Below are 21,435 nucleotides of genomic sequence, written 5' to 3' on the forward strand. Positions count from 1 at the left end.
GCCGCTCGTCTCCTCTGTGGCTTCACTTGTTCTTATCAGGTGTGTGGAGCGCAGAGAGCAATGGGGAGGCCAGAGCGTGGGGACAGGATCAGGACACGACAGCAATGAAACCGCCACCCCCCTCGCCTTCAGTCTGGGCTGCGTAAGCGCTCCGTGCCCCTGCAGCTTCAGCAGAACTGCAGAAAGGGCTTTATTTCCCCCTAAAATTGTGCACAGGTGAACTCCTCAGCCTCCTCTTTCCCCAAGACGTGCACACGTCACAGTCATCTACTTATTTATTTTGGCTTTTACTGGAAAAGACATTAAATTACATTTAAAATGTATTTAACTTTTGTTTTTTTACAAAGTGCACAACTTAAGCAGCTGCTGATGAGTGTCCCGAGTTAATCCTGTCCCTGTTCTACCCCCCGCGGGAGCCGCGTTACCGATCAATCAGTTCAGGCGCCGGCCGAGCAGCGCATCCGTTCCTGCAGTCCGGTAAAAGAACAGCTTCGGTTCCTGTGGGATGGGAGGAGGGGATGGAGGCTGCAAACAAAACCCTTCAAATAGTGCAAATAATGCAGCGCAACACAGAACAAACACGGGTGGTGGGGAGAAGGCTCCTTACCCCATGCAGGGCAGCAGTCAGCGGGAGGGAAAGGGGTTTGGCTCTTGCCCAGAGGCACCAGTCTGGGGGGTTGGTGCCCAGGAAGGGCTCCTCAGCTGCTCTCAGCCCCGTGCCCTTCAGAGCTGGTGAGAGCAGGGTCAGTGGGACGCGGCATCCAGGCTACGGATCCAGGCTCTGACTTCACCACCTGCATTTGCCTATTTAAAACCTAAACCAATCCCTGGTACCTGGCTGGCATAAGATCCCTGTGGCCCCTAAAAGCCACACGACAGCAGGATGCTCGTGTGGCTCCATGCCCGTGGTTTGCCAGCGCCGTGAGGATGCTGAGGAGTCACTGCACATGTTCTACAGCGGTCGAGTGCGCTTTGTCGAGCAGTCCTGCTAGGGCACAAAGCAACAGTGACTCGAGGAGATGAGGATGGCTGGTAAACGCATTCCTGTTCGTGCAAGAGCAGCCGCCTGTGCCCTGGCTTCACCTCCCAAAGCCTGCAGCCCTTATGCCTGGCGCTCTGTGTTACGGCAGGGAGAATTCCACGCTCCCCACGGGACAAGGCTGCTGTAGCTCTCTCCATGCTGCATGTTTAAGGCTTTTGTTCCTCGAGGTCACGAGCTGCGAGTTCCCTCGCTGTGCCAGGAGCAGTCAGGCCCTTGATGCCGGTTCCCAGCCCCGTCTGCTTCCGTGCTGGAGGTGCTGGTACGATACCTCACGTCGTGGAGGGTTAATGAACACGTTGCCACAGGGGTTGCCACAGGGAGTCACGGTGCAAGTGCTGGGTGTGTCCGAGCAGAAGTGGTTTCTCTTGGTATTTCCCTCCCCAGCCCCTACCCAAAATGGAGGAAAATCATCCTGATCTCCAGGGAGCAGCAAGGACCGGAGAAGTGGCATGCAGGACACAGCAGCAGAGGAGAGAGGAAGGCAGAGATGAGATCTGGACTTTCCTGGTGAGTACTTGGTGGGACTGGATCTAGGAAAGCAAAAGGAGAAGGTAGGAATAGCAGCACTAGGGCAGACCAGAATCCACCCATCCCAGCCTCCCATATCCAGGAATTATTAGGGCTTTGAGGGCAAGAGAACAAAGGATGCACCCCATCCCTGCTCCACTCTAGGCCAGCGGAGGAGAAAGCAGCCCTGTAAGAACCGCAGGGCCCTCGCTCTGCTGCGCTGCCTGCGCTTCTCCACAGCAGCAGTGGTTCCTTTGCTCTCCTCGTGTCTGGTAGAGCTTGTGTGTGGGACAAGGGGACAGGAGGCCAAAGGAAACCCAACCCAAACTCCTGCCCTCAACCCAGCACTGGAAATGAGGAATGTTCTTCTCTCCAACAGAGCAGGTGTCGTAGGAACTTCAGAAGGAAGATGAAGGGAAGGTGACTTACGTCACAACGGCGTAGGGTGGTCAGTGGCTTCCTGGCAAAGGCTGATCCAGTGTAATGCCTTGTGTCTGGTAGATCTCCTTCAGAACCAGCAGAACAGTGTCCTCCGACTCCCTGGAGCAGGAGGACATGGGAATTAGAAGGGAGGATGCTTCCCTCTGCTCCATCAGGACATCTGCGATGGCTACGGGGTAGGTGCAGCACTCAGGAAACACAGGTGGCACCGGGCAAGGAGAACCAGTCTCCTTCCCCCACCCTCTGCTGCGCTGCTGCGTTACAGGCAGGAGCAGACCTTGTTTGCTCAGTTAATATATGTAATATGTAAGAACCCATAATATAATGGCTTTAAAACTTATGGCATCCTGCTTTGAAGCTTTGACAGTCACACAAAATCTTACCAATAGCAGAGGTGTCCCTGTAGTGCAAATAAGTACTCGTTAAAGCTCTCTATCGGCTTCTCCTGCAGCACGTAGTCGATGCGGTTCCCTCCGTTCAGCATCCCCACATTAATCGGGGTGGCCTCTTCCTTCACTGCTGGCGGGGTCTCCTCTGGCTTTGTGTCTGAGGGAATGAAGAGCGATGCGGTTCGGCCACAGGGCACCAGCGGCCACACAAATACAGCAGCATCACCAAGCCCTCCCTTCACCCCACTGTGGGCTCCTGCAGAGGAGAGGCATGTAACGTGCTCAGTCCTTCCCCACAGGGCTTCCTCTAGGAAAACAGCATCACAAGAGACAGGTAGAGAAGGACGAGGGGTTTGGCAGGACTGTAGAGCGGTGTGGGTGTGCCAAGAGCCCCAGGAGGTCATTACCGCCCAGGCAGGCTGCCTCCTGTCTGCCTTCACCGGGCAATAATGAGGGAAAGCCACCGCGTTTGGTGAGCCGAGCGCATCCACAGCTCAAAGGCAACCGCTTTGCCGAGCACCAAAAGCGGCAGCAGCATGGGGGCTGGACGCCAGGCTGGGCGCCTCACCAGAGCCCACTGCTCCGTGTGCAGCCCGCGATGCTGCGTCCCCACCACCCCACGGACCTGGCTGCTGTTGCTGCTCCGCGCTGGCCTCGGCCTCAGCCTCTGCTTCAGCGTCGGCGCTCCCTGCCTCCACGGCCGGCAGCGGGGCTCGCGTGAACGACTGCCAGGCGACACGCAGGGAGCCCAGCAGGTTGTTCTTGAGGTCCACGCTCATGCGCGTCAGCCCTTCCTTCAGCTCTGCAAGGTGGGAGGGTTCGGTGTCGGGCTGGAGCCGCGACGGCGGCCGGGGCAGGAGAGGGGTTGCCCGAAACCTTACCAAGGTGCATTCTCTTCCTGCCCTTGTGGTGAGGCAGCAGCATGGGCTCGAACTCCAGATCCGGGACGATCATGGGCTCGATCCTGTATGCCACTGGGTCGAACTGCAGGGAGGAGGAGGATGGTGAAGTGGGGCTCATGCTCCATGCCCCTCATACAGGAAGGCTCTGGATTCTATACCTACAGGGTGGAAGATGTTGAAGAAGCCTTTGCAGGTGGGGAGGCTGTAGTTGGGGTTGATCCGCTTCACCCCTCGCACCGTGAGAAACATCCCGATGGGAGACCCGAAGGCAAAGAAGATGGTGGGCTTGTAGTTCAGCTGGGGATAGTTTGCTGAGACCTAGGAGAGAGGAGAGCCAGGTTTGTTCATGAGGCAACCTCGCTGCTGATGTTATGGGTGCCTGGTTGCTGCAGTTAGAGTGAGCTCAAGAGTTACCTGTCCTAAGCCAACGTCCCGGTATTGGCAATTCCTGGCGTCATCTGTGCTGTCCGGGTCATGCTGCGATGGGGACGCAGGCTTGGCTCCCTGCTCCCCACTGGTCCTGGGAGCTGCTGTGCTCTGGTCCTGCAGCAACACAACCGGGAAACCTCGCTACCACGGCTCCGGCAGAGCCCACGCCAGCAAGTACGTGAGGTAGCAAACTGCCTGGCACCTTGCATCCTCCAGAACCAGGGAGGCCCTGGCAGCCTCATCCCTTCCCAGCCAGCTCCCTCTCTGGCTGGCATCACTAATCCCAGTCTCTACCACTGCTAACGAGTCCTGCTGCTCTGTATCACCCTTACAAGCCACAGGATAAAGTGCCCCTGCAGTGGGTTAACTCCAGTGGAGGCCACGGGAGCAGCGAGCAGCTGGAGCGAGGATGGCCAGGAACGAGGAGGCTGGGGCGCTCAGGGACTGAGGTCTCACAGCCTGGGGACCCGGCTGACCACAAAGGCCGAGAGACATGGGACGGGACCTGGAGGAGGACAAGCCGTGCAGTGGACAAACCTGTGTCTCCGCCTTGGAGCTGATGTAATGAAGTATCTTCATCCTTGGTCCTAAGGGAATTCCCATTTCTTTAAGGTTTTCCTCTGTGCACAGGAACTGGAAAATAAGAAGCCACGTATCAGCGCGGAGCGGAGGCGGGCAGTGAGGAGTTCCTGTTCTAATCCTGTTCCTGCTGTGCTCCTGAGGTGCGTCCTTTGTGAGTGACTCAGGACCAGGAAGATGCACACAGGATGGGAGGGCTGGGAAGAAAAGCAAAGAAGAAACCAGAGACAGCAAAAGAGGATTGCACCTTACCAGTGCCTGCCTGTCCATTTTCTCCTTCTCAAAAACATCACAGTATTCGGAGAGCTCCAGTTTCTGCAGGATGTCTTTCACCTCCTCCGTACCCCTGCTGCTGGAGGCTGTCCTGGAGCCCTATGGACAGAGCCAGCAAGGATCAGGCTTATTTTGCATGTATTTTGCAGTCTCTCCCTGTTCCCCAAGCAGCTGCAGGAGCACGAGATTGGTGCACCCTCGCACAGCCCCTCTGTGAGAGCCCCATGGGTCTGGATGCTGCCAGAAAGCACGTACCTCTTCACTGTGCTCATCCTCCTCGGGATCAGCCTTCTGGTTCGTCAGGAGATCAAACAAAATGAGCGACCCTAGAAACCAGGCACAGGCAGACAGAGCATCAGCATCACAGCAGGACAGGCTGAGAGTTGGGGTTGTTCAGCCTGGAGAAGAGAAGGCTGCGGGGAGAGCTTAGAGCAGCTTCCAGTGCTGAAAGGGGCTCCAGGAAAGCTGGGGAGGGGCTTTTGATCAGAGAGGGCAGGGAGAGGACGAGGAGAGACGGTTTTTAAGCTGAAAGAGGGGAGATTGAGATGAGATCTTAGGAGGAAATGTTTTGCTGGGGTGGAACTGAATGGCCTTTGAGGTGCCTTCTAACCCAAACCATTCCATCAGGGCAACGAGCTCCTGGCCATCTCCTTTCTGGGACAAAAGCTCCTGGTGACAGCCCTTACCCAGGCTGTGCCCCGCAATGGAGACCCCCCCGCTGAACAGGGGGTTCCTCTGCAGGAAGAGCTCGTAGAGGCGGTTCATCTCCGAGGCCACCGTGTCCACGATCGTCTGGCAATAGGTGGAGCTGTTGTAGAAGAAAACGTCCAGGATGGTGTCGTTGATGAAGTGACGCAGGCGGTTGATGCTCGGCAGAGTGATTCGCTCCAGGTCACTGAGGGGGAGAAAGGGAGAGGGAGGGGAAAGAGGAGAGAGAGGGGATAGCAGTCAGAGGTGCCAGCCAACCCCACCACCTTCCCAAAGCAAAATCTAAGTCTGCAGAAGGACTGGCACCAACTCAAAGGATGCATGTTGTAATCCAGACCATACCAGGAGCCGAGGCAGGGCACAGCCTGGGCTCTCGCTCCAGGCAGGAGCCTGCTCCTTCTTTCCCAGCAGCCAAACCTGCCCCCTCCCCTTCCCAGGGCACCACAGAGCAGAAACAGGGACTCGATTTCCTTTGGCAAGGTGCAAAGGCCCACGGTCCCTCCTGACATCAGCCAGGAAAAGGCAGAATCCTCTCCCGCTGGATCAGAGCAGATGGCCAGGAGGGGGCTAGCATGGAGACCTGTGTGTCCGGCTTCCCCGTGTGTTTTGCCATTCCCACGGACACCGCACCAGAGGAGGGGGCTGCAGGGGACACTCACACATCTACGCCGGTGGAGTGGAGGGCGCTGTGCCAGTTGACGGGTAGGAATTCCACGCGGCCGATTTGCTGCTGCTCCTGAGCCTTCCTGAAGTGCGCCTGCAGCATGCTGTGGGAGACGGCCCTGAAGTCGTTCACTGGAAAAGAGCACGGAGCCTTAGCGGGATCCAGGGCCAGCAGGCTCCATCCACACGGCTTAATGAGATAAAGGGAAAGATCATTACCAGGGGCAATCCCACTGGGGTCTTTAAGCAGCTGCTGCTGCTACCCTAAGACCTTGCATCCTTAACCACAAGATCAGGGAAGGCTTCGTGTCCTTACGTGTGTGTTTACAGGATTGTCCCATCTGTAAGGAGCCTCCCTCCCACAAGGGCAGGACTTTACTGGGGCAGGCAGGGTAAGAAAAGCACTTTTAGGAGTTTAAAACAACTAAATCTGTTGCGAAGATGCGTGTGTTAGAAAAGGAATGCTAAGAGGGGAGATGAACTTGGAGTGACTCAGTCCTGAGGGAGAAAGACTGATTTCCTTCAGTTCACACAGTGAGCGGCCTTGGAAATGGGATGCATGTGTGGAAGAGGAGCCTGCGTGAAAGCAGAGGTGCATCCACAGGAACTGAAGACAGCCCGCTGGGAAAAGTCCCAGTTCCCTGATTTCCACAAGTTAAATTGTGCTGGGTTCCTGCTGTGTCAGCGATTGCATCCCCTACGGACCCGAAACAGCCGGAGCAGCAATAACAAACAGGTCTGGCCAGAGCAACGGGGTTTTTCGATCAAGCAACAGGATTCCCTGAGCCAGAAAGAGCATCCCTGCTTTTGGTCCAAAAATCACACAGTGGGGTGTTGCCTGTAAGGCTTCGCCCAGCGAGATTAACCATAGCAAGAGACAGGGAGGGTATTAATTAGTTTAGCAGGGCTAGGCAGTCACTTGGGAAACCTGTATCCAGTTTGGGAAACTCACTGTTTTTCAGCAGCTGCAGCAGAACAAAGTGATGAAAGGCGGTTGCCCAGACCTTTCCAGAAGGTAGGATTTACTGGATTAGTTGTGCTCACGCTCCCTATCACGGTCAGCAAATCTGACCATGGGGTTGCAAGGGCACGTGCCGGGACAGTCTGAAGGTTCCGACAGCGCTCCGTGTTGTCCGGGCGGAGGGGAGTCACTAAAGCAGCGCATGGGAAGGGCAGCCGGGCCGGGCTCTACACCTACCGCACTGGACGATGCTTCTGAAGCGAATGTCGCACGCTGGGCCTATCCCATGCACCACGAACACCAGGTGATCGATTTGCAGCGGCTCTCCTAGGGAGGGAGAGGAGTTCAGAGCAGGGGACATCACCAAGCGGGGCCCTGACCTGCCAGAACTGCAGGTTCTGAGCCAGGTATGAGTCCCTTGAGGCAGTGCTGCCCGCCCTGATATGGATGCACATTGATGGGACAGTGGAGGAAGGTGAGGCGGCTCTTCCCCTCTCCTGTCCCCGTCCTCGCATCAGCAGGATCCAGCCCGGAGAGGGTAGGAGCAGGACCTGGTCCAGCTCTGGTGCCCAGCATGCTCCACTGAGCTCAGCCCCAGCATCACCACGTCTTCCATCCTGTCTCCGCTTCCCACACACTCCAGTTTGCATACGCGCTTCCCTGAAGGCGTGCAGGCGTGGAAAATGAAGGGGTTGGATCCAGCCACCCATCCTCACCACAGAGACAAGTCCCGAGGCCTGACCAGGAGTGCGGAGACAGGCAGGGAGAGCACGTGCACCAGAGTCACCTGCGCATCGGTAAGTGACAAACGCCCACGTTCCTGCCGTGGGGAGAAACTCCTCCTCTAGCAACGCTCACCCCGAGACCCCAGGGGTGACCAGGCACTGCCTCCTCCCCTGTCCCTGCCGCCTCTGCGCAGCCATTTATGCTGTGGGCGCTCTGCTGCCAGGAAGGTTCTGAAACCTGTTCAGTTCCACCCAGCACAAGATTTTTAGACGTGCCCTTCATTTAAGGGATCGTGGAAGCTTCCATAAGTTTTGTTGGGAAACAGAGCCTATAGCTCTGGATGGGTGGGAGGGAGGGGGAAGCAAGCTCACCATTGGGGATCTCGGCAGCGATGTTTTCTACTCCTCTCTTCACAGTCCGAGGCCGCCCTTGTTCTGTAGGAGTTGAGCCCCAGTCATCAGAGGCAGCAACTGGCTGGTAGTGCACCATCAGCTGATGAGCGAGAAACAGCATAAAGAGAGGCCCCTGAGAGGACTGGAGAGATTCCCTGCTGCTCAACAGAAAGATTGCCAGGCCCTGCTCACCTTTGGGTTGTGCAAGATAATGACCTCCCTGCTAGGAGACTCCAGCTTCTTCTTCCATTCATCCAGGGTCACAGCAACCATGTAAGCTTCCTAAGGCAAAAAACACCCTTGGTGAGTCAGCTGAAGGAATTGCCATGAACGTTCAACCACGCAGGCCATTCCCCACCCATTTAATGGTATCTCTTATCAACACAGTTTGTGAAAGAGGAGGCAAAATCAGCCAGGTCAGGCCGGAGGAGCAACAGGGCCCTCGGATCCCTGCAGGAGCAGACCTCCCCCTCAATTCAGAATTGTATTTTTTGGTACATCAGAACACAGATTAATGTAAATATGTATATTTTAAAATATATACATTTATTTCTTTCCAAAGAACAGTCTCCAGCTGTTATCAGTACAGACCACTGAAGTGTCTCATGCTGCTTAGTGGTCTCTATAACGATGATTTCTCTCTCTTGCACTCACAGCTCCCTTGGCTTTGGTGAAACTGAGTGTGGTGAGGACTATCCCCACTCGGAGAATCAAACTCCGAGAAGGGAAAGCAGGCAGGTTCAGGCAAACACGGAGCTGCACAGCATGCTGAGCACCCAAAGGTGCAGGAGAGGGATGTCACAGCGGCCGGACGAGGCCAGGAGGAGGGGGAGCTGCCCAGCTCCAGCCGGCGGGGAGGGAGACAGTGTCAGTGTTTGCAGTTAGGTTAATCAGCTGTGAAAACGCTGTGCCAAAGCCTCTTTCGAGTTCATGTCCTCAGGAGTTTGGGACATCAGGGCCAGCATTTGACAGAGAGAAGCCAAGATGCCTCGTGGCACAACGGATGCTACCAGGAAAGGCGTATTTACCTCCAGTTCTTCGCTGAAGGCCTCCGAGTAGGGAATATACTTGTTGTCCTTGTCTCCCTTGTAGAACCAGGTGCAGCGGCGCACTTCGGACACCTCCTCCTCCCAGTACACTGCCACACGCTGCCTCTTCTTCAGGTGCACGTCATACCTGCCCCCCGACGTTGGGACAACCACGTCTTCATTCTCTTTCCCTGCAGGAGCCAAGGCCTGAGATTAATCGTGAGAGGACCAGAGAAGCTCGCTGCCAGAGAGCTGTCTGCACGCCAGCACAGAGGGAGGAGAATAAGGCAGCTTCTATGGGCAGCATGTGCAGCAACAGCAGTAAAAACCAATGTTCTCCATACCCAAAAGCACAGAGAACAGCTTCAGCAGGCATCCTAGGAAAGATCCCCAAGCCAAACTCCCCCAGAGGCAGAAGGTAAGACAAAAGCATCAAGTGACAACTGTCTTCCTGTCTGATTCAGCCTCATCTGACTGGTAAAATGTGAATTTACAGCCCTGGGGAGCACGTTGCCTAATGGTTGGGTTGAAGTTCCTCTGGTCTCTAAGCCATTCCCCTCTCAAAAGGAGAACTGCACAGAGATCCCAACATGGACTTCAAACCCCGTTAATGCCGCTGCTGTTCGGGTCTGCCCGCTGGCAGAGTGGCCGTGCCAGGCTGTGCTCGGCTCCACCGTGGCACTCGGGACCAGCAGCACAGCCTCTAATCCAAAGCTTCCTGGGAAAGGGAGGATGGGAGCAACCCTTGGGTGCTCGGAGTGGTGCCTGTGGCTGTTGGCTTTCAGCACTGTCCTGGCAGTGGGTTCCATGGACGGGTGGTGTTCAGCCCCACCACGAGCAGTGCTGCCTGGAGCAGATCCCGCTGCCTTGACAGCATCTTCCAGGAGCAGGGAAGCAGAGCACCACACATCAGCAGGGAGAACTCCCCCCAGGGGAATTTTCCTCCCATACAAGTACAGGCTGGGAGAGCTGGGGTTGTTCAGCCTGGAGAAGAGAAGGCTGTGGGGAGACCTTAGAGGGGCTTCCAGTATGGAAAGGGGCTGCAGGAAAGCTGGGGAGGGGTTCTGGATCAGGGAGGGCAGGGAGAGGATGAGAGGGGACGGTTTTTAAGCTGAAAGAGGTGAGATTGAGATGAGATCTTAGGCAGAAATGTTTTGCTGTGAGGGTGAGGAGGCCCTGGCCCAGGTTGCCCAGAGCAGGGGTGGCTGCCCCATCCCTGGAGGGGTTCAAGGCCAGGTTGGATGGGGCTCGGAGCCCCTGATCCCGTGGGAGGTGTCCCTGCCCAGGGCAGGGGGTGGAACTCGATGGGCTTTGGGGTTCCTTCCAACCCAAACCATTCCATGATCCCCAGTTATCCGTCTCTTCCCAGTGATTCCCAGTAGGTCCCTGGTTGTTCCTGGCCATTCCCGGCTGTTCCTAGCTGTTCCCCGGTGATTCCCGGCTACTCCTGGTGATTATCCCTGACTGCTCCCAGTTATTCCCGACGATTATTCCCAGCTGCCCTCATTTTTTTCCTGGTTGCCCCTGGTTATTCCCAGTTATCCCCAGCGATTATTCCGGGTTGTTTGCTGTCATTCCTGGTCATCCCCAGTGATTATTCCTGGCCGTCTATCCCTGGCTCTCCCCGTTCTCCTGGCCCTCCCGTCATCCCCGGTTACCCTGGCCATCCCCCTTCTCACGGATATTCCCAGCTCTCCCTGGTCACTCCCGGTTCTCACTGACACCCCCGGCTCCCCCTGTTGTCCCTGTCATTCCCCGTTCTCCCCGTCATTCCCGGTTATCCCTGGTCCTTCGCGTCCCCCCGGTTCTCCCCGTCATCATCCCCGGTACCGGCCGCTCTCGCCCGCTCCAGCCGCTCCGAGTCCTGGTTGCTGAAGGGCTCCCATCGCTCCCGGGCCCCGGCTCTGCGGTGGAACCAGTGCGGGCTCACGGGCTCGTACCGGGCCGGCCCCGGCGGCTGCGGGTCGCTCATCCCCGCCCGCCCCGAGCCGCAAGCTCCGCGCAGGCCGCGCCCCGCCCCGCCGGGCCCGGGGAGGGGCCGTGAGGGCCGGGGAGGGACCGTGAGGGCCGGGGAGGGGCCGTGAGGGGCCGGGGAGGGGCCGTGAAGGGCCGGGGAGGGACCGTGAGGGCCGGGGAGGGGCCGTGAGGGGCCGGGGAGGGGCCGTGAGGGCCGGGGAGGGGCCGTGAGGGCCGGGGAGGGGCCGGGGAGGGGCCGTGAGGGGCCGGGGAGGGGCCGTGAGGGCCGGGGTGGGGCCGTGAGGGCCGGGGAGGGGCCGTGAGGGGCCGGGGGGACCGGGGAAGGACCATGAGGGACCGAGGCACGTGCATGAGGGCCCGGGGAGAGACCCTGAGGGGCCGAGAACAGGGGAAACCGGAGGGGCGTGCGGGGACCTGGGGGACCCGGGGGGACCCGCTGGGACCCTACCCGCAGCCCCACACTGGGGCCCGCCCAGGGACAGCACTGGGACCCCATGGGACCCGCACTGGGACCACACTGGTACCTACTGGGACAGCACTGGGACCCTATGGGACCCGAGGGGACCCTGGCCGCAGCCCCACTCTGGGGCCCACAATGGGACCCGCACAGGGATCCACTGGGGCCAGCACTGGGATTCTGTCCGCAGCCCCTGCCTGCAACCCCACACTGGGACCGCACTGAGACACAGTGGGACACACTGGGACCCTGCCCACAGCCTCTGCCCTCAACTCCACACTGGGACAACACTGGGATCTGCTGGGACCATAGTGGGACACACTGGGACCCTCCCCACAGCCTCTGCCCTCAACTCCACACTGGGACAACACTGGGATCTGCTGGGACCATACTGGGACTCGCTGGGAACCTGCCCGCAGCCCCCTGCCCTCAACCCTGCACTGGGATCCTCTGGGACCCGCTGGGACCCTGCCCACAACCCTGTGCTGGGACACACTGGGACCCACAATGGGATCTGCTGGGACCTGCACTGGTACCCTGCTCACAGCCCCTGCCCACAGGCCCGCACTGGGACCTGCTGGGATCCACGCTGGAACCACACTGGGATCTGCTGGGACTGCACTGGGACCCACTGGGATCTGCATTGATCCACACTGGGACCCGCTGGGCCTCTGCCCACAGCCCCTGCCCTCAGCCGCTGCTGTCAGAGGGTTGTGCAGCCCCCGTGCCGCGCAAGCGGGCGATGCCAGCGCTCGTGGGGACCCCCCAGCCGCGGTCCCGGGCGGGCAGGGTGCGAGGTGTCGGGTGGCATCGCGGGTGCCTTCGTGCCGCTCGCCTCCCACGCGCGGCGTGGGCAAACACCGCAGCGCAGGGCGCTGATTTAATGTTTGTTTTGCAATCCCTTCCTTCCATGCCCCTTTCGCCTCGGTGGAGATTGAGAAACCTTCTCGCGTGGTGGGTGCTGCTCGCAGAGGCGAGAGGCAGCCCTGGAATGAGGGTTTGGTTTCTGTAGAGATGAACCTTGTGATAAATAGACGGGCTTTCTAATTCGGGTTTTTGTGCTGCGGGCGAATGCTGTAAGATAAACCGGTTGCCAGGGATTGTCATCCCAGTGCTCTCCACTACCACAGCCGGGAAGATCAAAGGCCAGAGGCATTAAAACCCTCTGGTTTGTGGCTGCAAATGTTGTCAGTGAGCCTGGTCTGCGCTAGCTCGGTGCTGACACAGCTCCCACCCGCAGCGTCGCTTGCCGTGAGCTGCAGCAGCTCTCGGTGCTGCAGGAGTCATCGTGCATCGACCAACGACCTGAGCAATTTCATTCTCCCTGCTGGGGTCTGTTGGCACACACCAGCTCTTGCAATAATGACCTTCAGGCCTTGGCTAGATCCTGTGCAAAAGGGATCCAGGCCTTTATTCCGACAGCCACGCCAACCAAATGAAAACAGAGATGTGGTAACAGGGAAAAATGAGCTCCTTGGTAACTCCTTTGGGAGCACAAATGCAGTGAGAGCGTCACCTGGACGTGGTGCCGCTCTTGGAACAGGCGGAGAGCGAAGCGCAGAGGTACCGTGCTGCCCCCATCCCTCCCTCGGCCGCTGAGGACAGGCACAGCCTGCCCGGTGTTTTGGTTATGGGCAGGTCTAGGTTACACAACATTGCCCGCAGCTTCTTTTTAAAGAACAGAGAGCCTGAGACGCCTTAATTACAAAACAACATTTAAAAGTTGTCAAGGTTTATTACCTTGTCACACACAGCAATGATTCGCTGAAGGTGATGTAACCAGGTTAACAGAAGGCTGAGCCGCTCCCCTCCCTCGGTACTGCACGGTGCCATGGGCACGGCCTCTGGAATACAAAACCTGCGGCATGTGGAAGGAGATTACAGTTAAAACATGGATTTTTATCCAAAGCATTTCCAAGCATCCTGCTGTTCTGGGTTGCTCTGCGCTGAGATTGTTCCTCTGCTCATACCCAGACTCCCAGGCTGTGTTCTCATGGCCATGGGTGACACCAGGGCCTGGCTCTCCACAGCTGAGGATCAGCACGCCGAGCACCGCCCGGGCTGTGAGCATGGCCCCTTCCCGCAGCTCCTTCAGCACTGAACCCAGACACGGCGACACGTGGATTTTCATGGCGAGGAAGCTGAAGCTGAACACGCAGGCAGTGACCGACGAGCCTGGAGTCCTGGATCAGGGCTGCTGTGGCTGCAGGAGGCACCCTGACTGCGCCAGGTCTGGGGGGGGGCTTTGTACAGCGATTTTCCTGCTGATGAAGAGGACGTGGATCCCCACGGAGCCGTTTGCAGCGTCAGGTGGTGCTGCTCCTCCAAAGCCTGGAACAACCAGGCTGTTTGCTGCCTTGGACCTCTCTTGATCTGTCTGGTACCAGGTTATCTGCTGGGGCTGGGCTGGGGTTTTTTTGTGGTCGTTTTGTTTCGTTTGTTTAACTCAGGGCTTATTGCTATTCTGTTCTCAACAGTGCGTTGCAGAAAGAGCTGGGGTTTCACAGAACAAGAACTCTTTGGAACCTCAACAAAAGCCTCTGCGTTGCAGCTGATGTGCTTTCACAGTCCTTTTCTTTCCAGTTTTTCCAGTATGGCCTGAATTCTGTGGACGGACTCTTTCCTGGCCTGCCGAACACCATCTTGGCCCCCGGTCTCGATGGAATCCAGCTCCAACAGCAGTTTGGTCAACATCTCCTCCAGCAGCCGGTAGGATTTATCTGTCTTTTTTCCTACAAACTCATCCACCTCTTGCTCCAGCTGCTCGGCCTCCCCCAGAACCCGGAGGATCCGCTGAATCTCCGGCTGGACGGCTGCAGGGTTGGCTGCCAGCTGGTCACCAGGTTTAGAGGCAGGCTCCCGGTTCCCCGCCGGCAGCTTCCGCGAGGCGCTGTCGTAGAGCTGGGGCTGCGCGCTGTACTGCACCCTGGGGTGCGAGGCGGGGGGCTTGGTGGCAAGCGGGGCGCCTGCCTTGTGGTCACTCACGGCCCCAGGGTGCTGGTGGTTGAGATGGGAGTAGTAGTTGTGTTGGTTTGCGCTTTGCTCAGGGCTGTCGTACGCTGCATCCTACAGGCAGGAGAAGAAAAAGTCTGTGAGTGCATTTCCCTTCAAGGCAGGTTTTTAATCCTGCAGGGAAGCAGGGCAGAGGGAACTGGGCAGCAGCCGAGACAGTGAGGGCTGGAGCTTGGATAGGAATGACGTTACTGGGGACCTGCGCAGGGTTTTCTAGATGGTCACACACCATGATGCCACCACACACCGAGCTGGCACCCTGTGTAAGGCTGAGCAGGCTGGATCCTCCATAAAGTCCCAAATCAGGACTTCAAAGCACGGATCCCAGCAAGAGGCACACATCTAGGAGACAGAACAAGCCACTGAACCCTCATCACCCAGGAACAGAGGGGGTTCTACACAGATTCCAGTGCTGTCCTTGGATATTCTGGAGCAGACACGTCCCTGCAGGCAGCGTGCTTTGAACCATTCCCATGTAACGGCAATACCCACCCCCAGATCCACACATTCCCCCACCAGGGCTGCTGCTATTCGGCTCCTGCTCAAACCCTGAGGAAGTGGAGATGAACAGACCCCAACGTTCCTCAGCAGAGGCTGGCTGTGCCCAAACCAAGCACTTGTGGGAAATGCCAGGGTCTGTAGGCTGACCCGCAGGTCAGTCCTTCTCTGTGTGCTGAGGATTCCTGACCATGGTCGCTGCTCGAGAGAGAACTGGACTGGTGAGACGAGGTCTGACCCGTTCCCAGCCCTGCCCTGGGACATGTGGTGCCTCTAGTGCCTTTCTGGCATTGCAGCCATGGATTTTGGCCTTTTGTTTCTACCTAACGCAGGAAGGGGCATTCCTGGGATTCAGAGGCAGGCTTTGGGGAAGCTGCATGACCCGGGAGGTCTGTGCACAGCCAGGACCCGGCACAGGCAGGCGCTGCGGCAGCATCAGCCGTACCTTTGAGTCCCTCGCAGGAGGATGAGAAGGGGCCCCGCTGCCAGGCCAGGACGGGTGGGAATCGGCGACGAAGGGGTTCCCGTGCACCGGAGCAGCCGGCCACGCGTAATGCGGCTGCACCCCATAGACGGGGTGGGGGGCCCACGTCTCCTCCGGGGCTCTGGGCTGCGGCGGAGGTCCCCGCGGCGTGAGTCCTGGGCCGCTGTCTCCGTACGGATACTGCGGGATGGGCATTCCTGGGGTCTGCAAGAACAGGGGGGATCAGGAGTCGCTCCGAGCCCCGTTCACCCCTGGCCGGCCCGGGAACAGCCGCAGCACCGGGATTGCTGCCCAGCTCCCGCTTTCCCAGCCCACAGGCTTGGAGTTGCCAGAGAACTGGGTGATCGCCAGTTTTCTCTTACCTGCGGAGGGGAGTAGCTGGGAGCCTGTGGCCGGCGGACCGAGGACCCTTCGGCTGGGCAGTCGTAGCTCCAGGGCGGAGCGGGCGATGGTGGTCGGTACATCCCCGGGGATTCGGTGGGGTAGGGGGGCCGGGGGGCCCCCGAGCAGTAGTACCCCCGCGGCTGCGGCACGCAGGCGTAGTGCGGGGCGGCCGGCGGGTACGGCGGGCTGTAGGCTCCGTTGGTATAGGGAGAATCCATGGCCTGGAGAGGAAGGAAGAGCAGAGGAGAGGTGATGGGCTGTGGGCACGGGGGTCAGGGAAGGAGGGCTGGCCCTTCCTGCAGCCTTTAACCGGGGCATTCCTCCATCCCAAGCCAATCCATCCTAGTCTGAAGTTTTCCTGCTCTAACGTGGCTTTCTATCAGCCACCAGCAGCGAATACCAGGCTGCCTCCAGCTCTGGTCTCACTTCAGGGAGACAGGCAAGGGGATGGATTTGTCTAGAGGTCAAGAAAAGGGACACACTAAGCCTAACGATGCTTCCAGACAGATCCGCATGCAGCTCCCCACAGTCGGCAGCTCTGTGGGGCTGCAGCCACTGCCTGGAGGACGGGAATCGCTCCAGGAAAGTTTATTTCCCCTCTCCGTCTGCAAACAGGGATGATGTAAGCAGACGGGATGTGCCAGTTCAGGGCCCAAGGAGCGGGACACTCGGCTCCCGGAGCCGCCGGCTGTGCTGGGCCTCGTGTGAAAGGTCTGGAACATCGGTGGGATCGATCCAAGCGTGCCCAGGCCATCGCTGCACGCCGACCGTGAGCTCCCATCCGTGCAGCAGAGATAATTACGCGTCGGGATTCCAGGATGACTCCCTGTAGCTTTGGGCAAGGCAGTTTTTTTGCCCACAAGCCGTTCCAGGGAGGAGAGATTTTATCACCTGCATGCCAGGAGTTAGGAAAGAGCCAGATCCAGCCCAAGCATCCAACAGGATTAAACCAAACCACAGTCATGTCTGGACAGCTGACAGCTTCTCCAGGAAGAACGAAGCTGTTCTCTTCCCACAGTACGTGTGCAGTGACCCCTACCAAGCCATTACTGTGAGAAATCCAACAAATAATGGATCCTGGGAAGAGCAAGGCAGGGGAATGGGGCACAGCCAGACCTGAAACACTTTTGCAATGAGCTGGTGGCTCCTTCCTGCTGGAGGGGTTGGTGAATGAATGCTGCCATCAGGGATGGGATGGAGATGGGATGGGGATAGGAATGGGCATCGGGATGGGATGGGATTGGGATGGGGATGGGATGGGATGGGGATGGGATGGGGATGGGGATAGGAATGGTGATGGGGATTGGGATTGGATGGGGATAGGGATGGGGACAGGAATGGGGATTGGGATGGGGATGGGGACAGGAATGGGGATGGGGATTGCAATGGAGATGGGATAGGGATGGGATGGAGATGGGGATTGGGATGGGGTGGGGATCAGGATAAGGTGAGGACTGGGATCGAGACGAGGACAGGAATGGGGATTGCGGTGGGATGGAAATGGGGGGCGGGGGCGGCCGTTACCTGCGCGGCGGGCGGGCGGCAGGACCCGGGGGGCCCCGGCGGGCCCGGGGCGGCGGCGGCGCGGCCGCGGGGCTCCATGGCGCCGTCCCGCCCCCAACGGCCGCTCCAGCCAATCAGCGGCCGCGCCCCGCGGCCTCGGACCAATCAGCGCGGCCCCTTCCGGCTCGGGCCAATCAGCGGCCGCGCCCTTTCCAGCCCGGACCAATGAGCGCGGGCGGCGTGGGTTAAAGGGGCGGGGCGCGGGGCGGCGGCGCTTCCGGGGCGGTGGCACCATGAACTACATGCCCGGCACCGCCAGCCTCATCCAGGACATCGACAGTGAGTGCGCCGCCCCGAGGGCTCCGGCACCGGGGGGGGGGCCTCTAGGTCGCTCCCGGTCCCCTCGGTGGGTGCCGGTTCCCCGTGCCCCCGGTGATTCCCCAGCGGGTGCTGCCTCCCGGTCCCCCCGGTTGGCTCCCCGCTCCCCGCCGTGCGGCTGCTGGGCCTCCCGGTCCCTCGGAGGCTGCCGCCCCGCCCCGCGCCGCACCCCCAGCCCCCCCACCCCCCCGCCGCGGCCGTGGGAGCAGCCGGAGCCCCGGGTCCCTACGGGGGCCCCTTCCCCGGGGGTGCCCGGTGCCACGGGAACCCCCCAGCTCCCTCTCTCCGTGGCTGCTGCTCCCTCTGGGACAGCTGGGTCCCCTCTTTCTGCGGGGCCGCTGCCCCCCGGGGCTGCTGCCGGAGCCTCCTCGCTGCCCTGGGGGCCCTGGGGCTGCTCCCCCCGCCCCCAACCCCGGTTCCTCCGCTGTTTTCCTGGGCTGAGGCCGCTGTCGCTCCCCCCTGGCTCCCTCTGATCTCCCCCTCTCCGCAGAGAAGCACCTGGTCCTGCTGCGGGACGGCCGGACGCTCATCGGGTACCTGCGCAGCATCGACCAGTTTGGTACGTCAGACGGCGCCGGAGCGGCTGGGGAGGCCACGAGGACCTCGGTTTGGGCTTTGGGATGCTGCGGTGCCAGCGGCGTGCGAGGCGCTGGCAGGGAGGAGGAGGAGGAGGGTAGCCCTCAGCCCGTCGGCGTGAGCCAGCGGTGCCCCTGTACTCGCTGGAGCAGCCGCCTCCCCAACAGGAGCCGAGTGGTCACGGGGAGTTGGGGTTTGGGCAGAGTTCCCTGTCGCCTGTTCCCCGCTCGGGGCAGCGGCTGCACCCGCTGGAGCAGGAGAGTGCATTTCCTTGGCTGAAAACAACATGAATTTTAAAAGGGCTTGTTTGTGCTGTGGTTTAAACACCTACCTGTGTCCTCCTGGACATGGGGCTTCCCAGGGAATTCTGCCAGATCTGGATGCTCCCCAACTCCTGATTCCATCCAGTACTGATGCTCTGATTCTCTGGAAAGGATCATTGGGCGCTGGCAGAGGCTGCCCAGGGAGGGGGTTGAGTCCCCTTCCCTGGAGGGGTTTAAGGGATGGGTGGACGAGGTGCTGAGGGACATGGGTTAGTGATTGATGGGAATGGTTGGACTCCATGATCCGATGGGTCTTTTCCAACCTGGTGATTCTGTGATTCTATTTTGGATGATGTTTGTGCTCACAACGAAGCCCCTTGCCCAGAGCCTGCAGCACCAGCGATGGCATCACTGGCACGTGGTGCTGGGGTGGCCTCGGGCTCCACTGGTCCAGGACTGTGGTCCTGCCTGTGGGAGCTGGAGGGCAGCAGCCACCTCGTGATGTGCCCCGTCTGTCACTGAACAACTGAGTTTCAGCCGGGAGACAGTTGCTGCCGTTGCTGATCTAGCTTAGGACCAGCCAAGAGGCGTGAAGGTGCAGGTGCCATCGCTGCTGTGGGTTCTCTGCCTGGCTGGGATGCGATGCTCTTCATAGCTGGAAAACACAGCAAAATATGAGTTATTTTCTCTGTCTTGATTGCTGCAGCAAACTTGGTGTTGCACCAGACTGTGGAGCGCATCCACGTGGGCAAGAAGTATGGGGACATCCCTCGAGGCATCTTCGTTGTGAGAGGCGAGAACGTTGTTCTGCTGGGGGAAATTGTAAGTAAGCGGCTCCCCCAGCCCGTTCCCTGCTCCCCAGCCCGGGCTGAGCTGGTGGTGGTTGATGATGTGACTCCAGGCAGCACCGACGCCAGAGCTGGGTGTCTGTCCGTCTTGTAGGAAGCGCTTGGATGTCACTGAAGCCCACGCGTATGAGACGGGAGGTGTTAATATCCTGGTGGGGACAGGAGTGCAGATCCACCCTGGGCCTTTGCTGTCCCACTGGCTCTTGGCCGCTCCAGCCGCTCGGGTGCACTGGGTAGAAGTGACGTGGGCATGTTCTGTGGCGGAGCGGTGCCCGGAGCATCCCCCGAGCAGAGCTGCTGCCTTGTGGCGCTGAGCGGGCTGTCATCTCTCTTGCAGGACCTGGAGAAGGAGAGCGACACCCCTCTGCAGCAGGTCTCCATCGAGGAGATCCTGGAGGAGCAGCGTGTGGAGCTGCAGGCCAAGCAGGAGTCGGAGAAGCTGAAGGTGCAGGCGCTGAAGGAGCGGGGCCTCTCGGTCCCACGGGCAGACACCCTGGACGAGTACTAGAGGTGCCGCCCCTCGGACCTCTCCTCCGTGGCAGAGCGAGGGGCGCTCTGGGATCCGCCCGTGCCTGAATGGATCTCCTTGGAAAGGTGGTTTTTACATTCAGATTGTGTTTTCTGTGGCACAGATAACTGTAAAAGAATCATGCCTGTAATTTCTCCTCGTGGAGGAGGAGAGGAGGAGCGGGGCCACCCTGTGAGGTGGCCAGATGCACCGGGGAGTGCAAGCGTTTGTGTTCAGGAGGCGAGTGCTTGGCCCTTTGGGTTTGGTTGCTTTTTCCTCCTCATGTGACTCTCAGTGAGAGTTTTCCTTGCCGTGTAAATAAATCCCTGATCTCAACAGCGATGTTTTCATCCCTGTTTGGGACCCAAAGCCTTCTCCCCTCTTGGGTCGACTACCCTCGTGCCAACTCTCATCCACAGGGGCTGTTCCTGGGCTCAGCCACAGGAGGAGGAGGAAGGCTGCTCTTCCTCAGCTGCTGGGGATTCTCGGCTTGGAACATCCACCCCCGGGGGAGGTGCAAGGAGCTGGTGCTGGGATGCTGGCACAGGCTGATGTGCGTGGGCAGGGGGTGATGGAGGGGCAGGATCTGCTTGCCCCCAGCCCTGGCAGCTCCCCGGCCCCTGTTCCACTAGCCCCACAGTGTGTCCATCCTGTTCGGGGGCGGGGTATTGCTGCAGGACCACCCCCCAACCACTGCCAGGTGAAGGGGACAGGGCTGGGACCTGATTTTGCTGCGTTTGAGCCTGTTATCTTATCACCAGCTGGGTGCGCAAGGGCTGCGGGTTTATCTGTGCTCTCCAAATAGAAACCAGGGCAGCCTTGGGGCACGGGTGCCCCTGATCCCCCCGGCTGTGCCGCAGGGTCCCTGCCGGGGGAGGGACGGGGTCACCCTGACAGAGTCCCTTCCTTGGGTGGGGGGACAAAGCCTCCCTGCTCTTGCTCCAGCCACCGCAAGGTGAATTGGGCTCAGAAAAGGGAATTTTCTCCAACGTGGGCAGGCAGGGAGGGCTCCCTCCATCCTTGCAGGGCAGCTTTGGGGTGCACCAGCCTTATCCCGGGGCTGGTAGGGAGGTAAGGGGCAGTGCATGCGGGCTGGGCGATGGAAAGTTCCCTTCCCCGTGCCTGAGGAAAGTGCTGGGACCCGATCCCATCCCTGGTTCTCATGGCTCCTGGTGCTGGTGCCACGGCAGTGCTGCCAGCCCTTCTTGCAGGTTCGGGGGGCTGTGTTGGGCATCCCAGCGACACGGTGACGGTGTAGAACCCCAAGAGCTGTGCAGAGGAGATGCCAAGGTCACATCAGGAGCTGATGAGGGTCTTGGTGGGAGGGGTGTCCCAGTTAACCAGCCCCTCCTGGGGGGTCCTGGTGTGCAACTTGGGCTTCTCTGTGCACGTACGGCACCATCGTGGGGCATGCCGGTCCCCGTGTCCCCTCCTGAGGGGTGCAGGGCAGCTTGCACCCTTCCAACCGCCCAGCCTGGAGCCAGAGGGCTGGCTGTGCTCGAGCTGT

General features: G+C 59.5%; 3 protein-coding genes across 4 annotated transcripts; 1 reads left to right on the forward strand and 2 right to left on the reverse strand.

Moving 5' to 3' along the window:
• Positions 1 to 262: 262 nt before the first annotated feature.
• DDHD2 (DDHD domain containing 2) lies at positions 263 to 11,030 on the reverse strand. 2 transcript variants are annotated; one of them, XR_011339169.1, is made up of 18 exons: positions 10,871 to 11,030; positions 9,041 to 9,231; positions 8,205 to 8,294; positions 7,992 to 8,112; positions 7,132 to 7,221; positions 5,930 to 6,065; positions 5,249 to 5,457; positions 4,818 to 4,888; positions 4,542 to 4,661; positions 4,248 to 4,343; positions 3,696 to 3,824; positions 3,444 to 3,599; positions 3,261 to 3,363; positions 3,005 to 3,181; positions 2,374 to 2,536; positions 1,979 to 2,089; positions 608 to 1,572; positions 263 to 498 (listed from the first exon to the last, which is right to left on the reverse strand). XR_011339169.1 is itself a non-coding variant. In XM_069877441.1 (17 exons), the coding sequence occupies exons 1-16, from the start codon at positions 11,010 to 11,012 to the stop codon at positions 1,999 to 2,001; spliced, it is 2,085 nt and encodes a 694-aa protein (XP_069733542.1). In that variant the 5' UTR covers positions 11,013 to 11,030; the 3' UTR covers positions 263 to 1,572; positions 1,979 to 1,998. The 2 variants fall into 2 exon arrangements, 1 of the variants encoding a protein (XP_069733542.1); XM_069877441.1 differs by having other exon boundaries at positions 263 to 1,572.
• Positions 11,031 to 13,189: 2,159 nt separating this feature from the next.
• Positions 13,190 to 17,465, reverse strand: BAG4 (BAG cochaperone 4). The gene is made up of 4 exons (XM_069877550.1): positions 17,377 to 17,465; positions 15,831 to 16,073; positions 15,430 to 15,672; positions 13,190 to 14,540 (listed from the first exon to the last, which is right to left on the reverse strand). Exons 1-4 carry the CDS (start codon positions 17,452 to 17,454, stop codon positions 14,037 to 14,039), a joined length of 1,068 nt encoding a protein of 355 aa, XP_069733651.1. The 5' UTR covers positions 17,455 to 17,465; the 3' UTR covers positions 13,190 to 14,036.
• A 146-nt stretch (positions 17,466 to 17,611) lies between these two features.
• Positions 17,612 to 20,264, forward strand: LSM1 (LSM1 homolog, mRNA degradation associated). The gene is made up of 4 exons (XM_069877464.1): positions 17,612 to 17,694; positions 18,224 to 18,292; positions 19,279 to 19,394; positions 19,758 to 20,264. Exons 1-4 carry the CDS (start codon positions 17,649 to 17,651, stop codon positions 19,926 to 19,928), a joined length of 402 nt encoding a protein of 133 aa, XP_069733565.1. The 5' UTR covers positions 17,612 to 17,648; the 3' UTR covers positions 19,929 to 20,264.
• Positions 20,265 to 21,435: the final 1,171 nt, after the last annotated feature.

This window comes from Phaenicophaeus curvirostris, chromosome 27 (assembly GCF_032191515.1).
Source record: "Phaenicophaeus curvirostris isolate KB17595 chromosome 27, BPBGC_Pcur_1.0, whole genome shotgun sequence".
Lineage (NCBI taxonomy): Eukaryota > Metazoa > Chordata > Aves > Cuculiformes > Cuculidae > Phaenicophaeus > Phaenicophaeus curvirostris.